General features: G+C 33.6%; 1 protein-coding gene across 1 annotated transcript; it reads left to right on the top strand.

Annotated features, from left to right (window-relative positions):
- Nucleotides 1-6,764: 6,764 nt before the first annotated feature.
- Nucleotides 6,765-7,483, top strand: LOC122601553. The gene is made up of 2 exons (XM_043774306.1): nt 6,765-7,170; nt 7,311-7,483. The coding sequence occupies exons 1-2, from the start codon at nt 6,765-6,767 to the stop codon at nt 7,481-7,483; spliced, it is 579 nt and encodes a 192-aa protein (XP_043630241.1).
- The last annotated feature ends 1,039 nt before the right edge of the window (nt 7,484-8,522 follow it).

Genomic DNA, 8,522 nt, shown 5'->3' with positions numbered 1-8,522 from the left:
TCTTTATGATGATCACATACGAAACATTCAAGAAAAACAAAAAAAAAAAAAACATCGGTGGGGATCTGATTCCGGCGCCGGATGCATCAGAAGAAAAATAAAGAAAGACACTAGTGAGTTTTTTGTTTGTGTGGATATTTGTTTCTAGGATGTGTGGGGTTTTTTTGTGTGGAAAGATAAGTTTGAAACTTTAGAAATAAAGTGAGGGTATTTTGGGAACAAAAATTATGCTGAATTTCTTAAACTCAATCCTCTTTATAAGGGATTATAGATAGATATCTTATTTTAATGTTATCTTAATCTTAAAATACTATTTAAAATACTATAAGACAATTGAACTAATAACTTTTTAACTAATTAAATCGCTCAATTTCATCAAATTGATTATTGTTTACGTCATTATTTTAATTACAAATTAAAAATCCTAAAAATCATTATCCAAATATATTGGTATATTACTATTTATATTAATTTGTAGAAAATTTCTCATTGATTTACACTTTTTTGTTATCCATCATTAATAATTTACACATTTTAATACTGAATACCGAATACTTAATTTATATTTATTTTTAGCCATCAACTTGAGAGAGTTTTTTAAAATTTACAATCATTTAATTAATTAAAAAATTTCAACATATGAAATTTTCTTTACAAAAATTATTTCAAAACCTAATGACTTATTAACAAATATTAGATTAGATTTTTATAGATTAAAAATATTAATATTTAGTATAATATTTAATATAAACACAATTTGAACTCTAGATATATATCACAAACATAATAACAGATGATGATATACAACATTATTATCCTAAACACAATAGGAATCACAGAACATAGAACGATCATAGAACAAAACACGCTTTACAACAGAGGGTTAATTGAATACTAAATCCAAATCAATATGAACTCTATTCAAAATTTATTTTATCACTCAATCAAAAATGTACATAATTTTCTCCTTTTTTACATATTAGTTTACGCATTAATATTTAAAATTACATTTGTCACTCAAATCAAGAGTCCTAATTGTTATAAAATATATATATATATAAACAATCTTAATTGTTATCTAATTATTATAGGACGGTTGATTGAAAATAAAACTATGCGTGTTATGGGCCAACATCATGATGAAATACATATAATTGAATGTCAAGTACAGGTTCACAAATATGTTTATATTTGAATTCTTAATTATCTTTCATAAAATATCACATTATAAGTACAACTGGTTTCAAAATAATCTATAATTGAGAAATTATAGCATGTGCCTTGTGGAATGACTACGGCAAACAATTTTCTTCAATATGTCTCCGCTAATAATGATAGTGACGAACCTAGCTATTGTTATTGTACTACAACTTACAAAATATAACAATTAGAACCGTAGATCTTCAAAATTATAAACTTCTCTGACTTAAATGTATAAAGATCTAATATTATATTGATAATATCGTAAATCTCGCGTCCAGAGTCCAGTGTTGGACATGGATCCAAAATCTAACATATACTAAAAAAATAGTTGAACATGTTGAACAAGCAAATATCATACTTGCTTAATTGAAGAGAAAAATATTAGATTGAAATGCACATTCCATCCATCGAACAAAAAATGGGATAAAAATTTGAAAGAAATGCAATATCTTAGTGATTAGCAAAACATTTATTTTCATCTCTCTCATACTCCATTGAGGATTGGGTATAATTTCAGTTCTTGTAGACTTTCAAAACAAAAACGTCAATAATTATTAGGGGGAGAGGAGTTATGCCTCCCAAATTTTCATCATTCCCAAATTTCACCAATCAAATATCTCCAACTTAATTTTTCTTTTCAACCCTCCCAACCAACCCTCTCAACCATTTTCAATGGCTTTCATGACCTTCTCAACCCTCCCAAAATTTATTTTTTTATTTTTCATTTAATTTAATCAAACATTTTTTTCTTTTTTAATACAAACTTACATATTTCATTAAAATTAAACTAAACATTACATAAACATAAAATTAAAAGTACATAACAACATAAACCGAAATTAAAATTCTACATGATAATGAAGACAACTAAAGCAAACTCGCAACTGATGAAGAAGATGAGGAGGAGGAATCCATTTTTTAGTAATGTGGTGTTTTTTTGGTGAAAATGTGAAGATATGGTTTTGTTAGGTGATTTTTTTGGTTAAAAATGAAGTGTATATATAGATAAAGAGGTTGGAGAATTTTTTTTTTTTTTTTAATTAGTGAGCAACGGTCAAAATAGGCTGGACCCCACCTCTCACGCTCCACTCCAACGGTCGAAATCCTCCATGCCTTGCAGGGCTTTTAACCCGCTCACCTTCATGCCGTGGGGATGGCGGCGGTGCTCCCTCGGCGGCATGGCCAACCCGCCTGCAAGCCGTTTGCCACTCCTCTCTCCCTTAGAGGTAAAACAGTAAAACCAGTAACTATGTATCTAGGTGGACAATAAAACTAGTAACTATTTTGGTAAAACATAAAAGAAACGGAGGGGATGTTCTGAAATAAAGGGGTTGTCATATTGTTGGTTATTTTATGATATATACGTTTTTGTTGTTTGTTTGCTAATAATGGAGATGTGATTTAGGTACTTGGATGGTTTTTTAATTATTATGTTGTTTATTTGTAGCTAATCGAGGGGTTGCTTGCCATACGTGCAAGGCCGGCTAAACGAGTACGATGAGCACGTACACCGTCCACACTTCAAAGATGCCGATTTTATACTCCAAAATTCAATCCTTGTTTATTTATTTTTACACCAATACTAAAAAAAATAACAAACTCAATCTCACTTTCCATTTGTCCTATCTATATAACACCATACATCGAACACTCTCTTATGCCAAACTATATAAATTCATGTTAATAAGCATTAAAATGTTGTGTCATGACAAAACAGGAATTGTTAGATTGTGTCTCACAGCCCGTACGGCCGTACATGTTATTTATAGTATCAGGTCAACATATATATTTCAATGTTTTCTCTTTTTTCCTTTTGTCGATTTACATAGAGCACGCATCTATGTACAACAAAATGGATAATATTAAAACCTTCAAATTAGCTTCAATTAAATCAAGAGTAAATTACACTTTTCGCCCTTAAAGTTGATACATTTTTTACTTTTGATCCCTAAACTTTAAAAATTACAATTTTGACTCTAAAGTTGGTCAATTTTTCAATAATTGTCCTTTTGCCTTACGGCATTAAAAAATGACCGTTAACATACGCACGTGCTAGACACGTGAGGGCAGTAATGTCATTTCACCTTACACTGAGGGACGAAAAGTGAAAAAATAACTACTTGAGGGACGTAAAGTGAAAAAATAGCTACTTGAGGGATGAAAAATGAAAATTATACAAATAAATTTATTCTTCCATTCTTTCTTTTCTTGATCATCTTTTCAATCGTCTTTTTAGATGAATTTTCCGACTAGACATTTATTTCCCCTTTACCCCCAAGCCTCTCCAATCACCACTACCTAATAACCACCAACAACAGTCGCCGCTACCAGCCACCGCCGTCTGTAACCAACACCAGCCACCACCTAAAACCACCACGAGCCACTGCCACCCACCGCAACCTACGACCACTGTCGCCTATAATTACCAACAGCCACCGCCACTACAATCAACAACAGCCACCACCGCCTACAATCACCACTAGCCATCGCTGCCTACAATTACCACCAAACACCGCCATCTACAGTCACCTCCAACTACCGCCATCTACATTCACCTCCAACCACCGCCGTCTACATTCACCGCCGTCTACATTCACCAACCAACCGCCGCCGACTAGAATCACCACCAACCACCGCCGCCACCTAAAATCACCACCATCCACCGTCCCCCTTTCAATTAAAATCAAAATTTAGAAAAGAAAAAAAAATGACTGACATGTTTGAACTATAATTTGTTTGATTGGTTGTGTTTTGAATGTCATGAATTTGAGTAAATGATTTTGTTTGTGATTTAGATTTGGATTCAAAGTCGATTTTTTATTAGGTATCATCGAAAAATAAATGTCTAGTCGGAAAATTCCATCGGTAAAAATGATCGACGAAGATGATCGGAAAAGAAAAAATAGAAGAATAAATTTATTTGTATGATTTTCATTTTTCGTCCCTCAAGTAGCTATTTTTTCACTTTTTGTCCCTCAAGTAGCTATTTTTTCACTTTTTGTCCCTCTGGATAAGGTAAAATGACAATAGTGCCCTCACGTGTCTAGCACGTGCGTACGTTAACGGCCATTTTTTAACGTCGTAAGGCCAAAGGACGATTATTGAAAAAATTGGCCAACTTTAAGGTCAAAATTGTAATTTTTAAAGTTTAAGGATCAAAAATGAAAAATGTGTCAACTTTAGAGACGAAAAGTATAATTTACTCTTAAATCAATATATTTAGGAATTTTCTAACATCACAATTCACAAGTCACATGTTTAAGGACATCAAATGAAGCTGATATTTCTTAAAATATGTATATCTTCGTATTAAAATATAATTTTGTTCTTCATTAACACGTATTTTATGATTAGTTATCTCTTACTATAAAAATTTTAAGTTCATTTAATTTAATACTTCTAAACATATACGAGTATCTTATTAACACATGTTTGAATTTTGAAAACCCTTATATACCAGTCATCATTAAAGGCGGCTTAGACAAATCGAAATGGGTGAGCACTCAAGGACCCATTTTTTCTAGGGTAATCGAGGTTTACAAACTTTTTGTTTTTTCCAGGGTAATCGAGGTTTATAAGTAGCTTGCACGTATTGAAGTTCATTTAAATTGCCTTAATGGCTACTTTTGTTTATTTGCCAAGCTAGCATATATAAAATCTTGTAAACTATGCATTTTTTCAGTATGTGTAACTATTATTTCTTTTGTAATATTCTGGATGAATGTTTATGCTGGATAACTCTTATTCGAGTTATACCAATCATTAATAAATGAATTGGTATATGTTGTAGCTTGAGACTGAGAGGTTTTGGTTCAAATTATGGTGTGAGCAAAATGTTCTCAAGAATAGAGACAAGGATTTTTCTCATTATGGGTTTCTTTTGGAATTAAAGTTAGGTATATAAAAAGGCATGTTGCTAAGCCCAAATATACCGTTAAAGGAAAAAAAAAAAATTTCTTATTCGAGTTAGCCATGCTTAAATTCGACCACTCGGATCCAATTAATTAAGTCTCTTATATTCTGGCACCAAAAACAAGATTAAGAAATAGAGGAGTCCCATGAAATATTAGTCAAGTTCATGACGTGTCATTAACTGATTTTGCATAATTTAACCGTTTCAAGAAACACAAAAAACAAAAGGAAGGGCAGAAAATGGCAAGATACCAAAACAGGTAGGTAAATATGTTGCCGGCAGTAGAATATGATGTCTTCAAACGTCCCTATGAAACACACGCTTGTACAACAAAACAACATAAATTGAGTGTCCAAAATCTTGACCTGGCCAACTATATATTTCCATCTTTTTCTAACACGTACATAATTAAATAATTGAACACATTTTTATAACTTTAGATATCTTACACTTTTCAAGCATGTATATATATAAATCTCATATTACCTAAATCAAACATTCAATTTACATCGATTCTCATACATTTGTGATAAATGGCTCGTGTACTACTCATGGTGTCGTTCGTGATTATTTTCATCTTAATATGTTTTGAACCATCTTGTAATGCAAGAATGCTCAAATACATGGAGAACGAGGGCACGTTGGTCCATGCTTCATTTCTTCAAGATAGTACTACCACGCCGGCGTTTCCCCTAAGTGAGAAGCAATTTGTGCTTCACCTAGCCAACATTGACCGCATCTTGCAGTCTGTTCCGAGTCCGGGTGTGGGTCATTAGACTCACAACGAAACTATCAATTGACCCATTGATCATTTTCAAAGGAACGTAATGTCGCTTATATTCTTGGTATTTGATTATTTCAATAGGTATTTAGTGACATTTTATATATTTTTTTTATAGATGTAGACATACAGTTTTGGGTGAAGTAGAAGGGCCATTGTTTACTTTGCAATTTTCTTCATATGATCTATTCTTTTATTATTTGTATTGAAGAGAAATATTCTTTGATTTGAATTTTATTAGTTGTGACATGATGTTGAGTTTGGTATATGATATTTTTATATGGAACTTGTTTCTTGATCGATTTTGTATTCACTAAGGGGTAAGGGTGTAATCGGCAAAAAACATCGCCTAAATCGGCTCATTAGCAAATCTAAAGCACATGCATCGTCTCGTAACGGCAAGTTTTGGCAAGCTTCATCGGCTAGTTTTGGTTGATGAAAGTGAACGTTGGGAGCTTATTTGGTGACCATTTGTTTTTTTTAGTCAAAAATGAACGTTGGGAGCGTGATGTGACTTTTTTTTATTTATTTATTTTTTTTCCTTTTTCTAACTTCGATATATACATACACATATTATCACATATTTATCAAACTACCATACTCACACACAATCAAACACCAAACAACTATACTATTGCATACAATCAAACACCAAACTATCAAATTTCATAAGGCAAAATGTCTGACAATGAACTACCGGTGTATATAATCCCTGAATTCTTGTCGTCGTCGTCGTCCTCGTCTTCTGGCGGCTTCAAGTTTTTGGCTTTTGTTGCTCTTGCAGCCTTATAAGAAGACACTGCGTCTTCTTATGCACACACACGAAGATATATTTGGCGAGATCGGCACTCAGCTCATGAAAGATTGATGTCCATGTACTTTGTGGATGAGCCGATGTTTGAGGACGATGTCTTCCGTCAGAGATATCGTATGTCGAGGAGGTTATTTTTGAAAATCGTTGAAGATATCACTGCATCATTTCCATGGTTTCGGTTTTCAGCGAATGCGGCGGGTATTAGAGGGTTCTTGGCAATTCAAAAGTGCACGTGCGCACTACGGAAACTAGCGTACGGCAACCTGGCCGGCAACTATGATGAAGGGTTGTCGTTCTCTACTAGAACGACACGTGAGTTTCTAGACAACTTTTACATCGCCATAAAGCATCTTTATGGTGAAGAGTATTTGCGTTCTCCGACTAGCCACGATGTTGCGCGTTTATATGAGGAGCATGAAGCTAGACATCATTTTCCTGGCATGATCGGTAGCATTGACTGTACCACTGGACTTGGAGAAATTGTTCACATATTTTGCGTGGGCAATACCACTGGGGTGATCATGAACGCCCGACTATCATACTAGAGGTCGTTGCTTCCTATGATTTATGGTTTTGGCATGCGTATTTCGGTGTTGCAGGGTCAAACAATGACATCAATGTTTTGAAGCAATCGCCATTATTTATTCCCCAAGTGAATGGGAAGTCTCCTAAGTATGAGTTTAACGTAAACGGGTATCGTTACAATAGAGTATACTATCTAGGGGATGGTAGTTACCCACCTTGGTCTTGTTTTGTGAAGGCGTATGCTTAACCGGTCGCTCGTAAGGAGAAGATAATGAAGAAACTTCAAGAGTCCGCGAGAAAAGACATTGAGCGAGCATTCGGGCTTCTGAAGAACAAGTGGGCTATCATCGATCGACCGACACGGATGAGGGACAAAGAAAAGATCACTAATGCGACGTATGCGTGTGTTATTTTACATAACATGATCCTCAAGGATGACGACAACGCGATATCACCGGTTTACATCAAGGATCCTCCTAACGATCTTCGTGCTACCGACCCTAATTTTCTCTATAACTTACGTAACGAAGAGACGCATTACATGTTACGTCATGATATTACGGAATACGTAGGAGATCTAGATATCGATGTTTAGTAATCTTGTTTTTATTTTATTTTTAAGTATTTGTATGTTTTATGTTTTAAATAAATGTAATGTTTTATTTTGTTGTATTGTGTTTTTTAAGTTTAATAAAAGTTTAAGGTTTGTTTTGTAAATGTTTTCAATTGGCAAATTGGGAAAATTTGGCAAAAAAGTACCACTATATATAGCATGTAGTTTGGCAAGAATTGACTAGTTTTTGGTAAAAATTGGCTTCGATACGTGGCGGCTCCTTGTTGGTTCATTTCTTGCCAAAATTTGCCAAATTGCCACAAGTTTGCCAAAAATAAATATAATCATTTTAAAACTAAATCCTAATCACCCTCTTAATTAAAAAACATCTATACCTTCTTAATTTTAACTTGATAACCAATCACTTTAATATTAGGTAAAACCCGTCATTTGTCGTGCATGAGAGACAAGGTTTACACCTATTAATTGTCGTGCCGTTTGGCGAATTAATAGAAGGTTTTTGTAACACCCGTCATTTAAAAGCTTGGATTTTTAAAAACTTTGGCAAACAAAGTAGCGGAATAGGATCACTTTAAAAGGCTCGAGTTGAGAGTTCGATATGCGAAGCTTACATTATAGAAGAAATCTCAAATTTTTGCTCACATTACTTTGAAGCACATGTTAAAACCAACTCAACAAGAGTTGGTCGAAATGATGATAGGCCCGATGTGAG

Source organism: Erigeron canadensis, chromosome 5, assembly GCF_010389155.1.
Source record: "Erigeron canadensis isolate Cc75 chromosome 5, C_canadensis_v1, whole genome shotgun sequence".
NCBI lineage: Eukaryota > Viridiplantae > Streptophyta > Magnoliopsida > Asterales > Asteraceae > Erigeron > Erigeron canadensis.
Note: the sequence above shows the minus strand (reverse complement) of the source record. Positions and strands in the feature narration are given on the sequence as shown.

What these genes read in the sequence shown, in the direction of transcription:
- LOC122601553 (XM_043774306.1), top strand. Translation starts at nt 6,765, where the DNA reads ATGTCCATGTACTTTGTGGATGAGCCGATGTTTGAGGACGATGTCTTC. An exon ending in CATGATCGGTAGCATTGACT is followed by an intron (nt 7,171 to 7,310) that starts GTACCACTGGAC and finishes TCGGTGTTGCAG; the next exon opens with GGTCAAACAATGACATCAAT.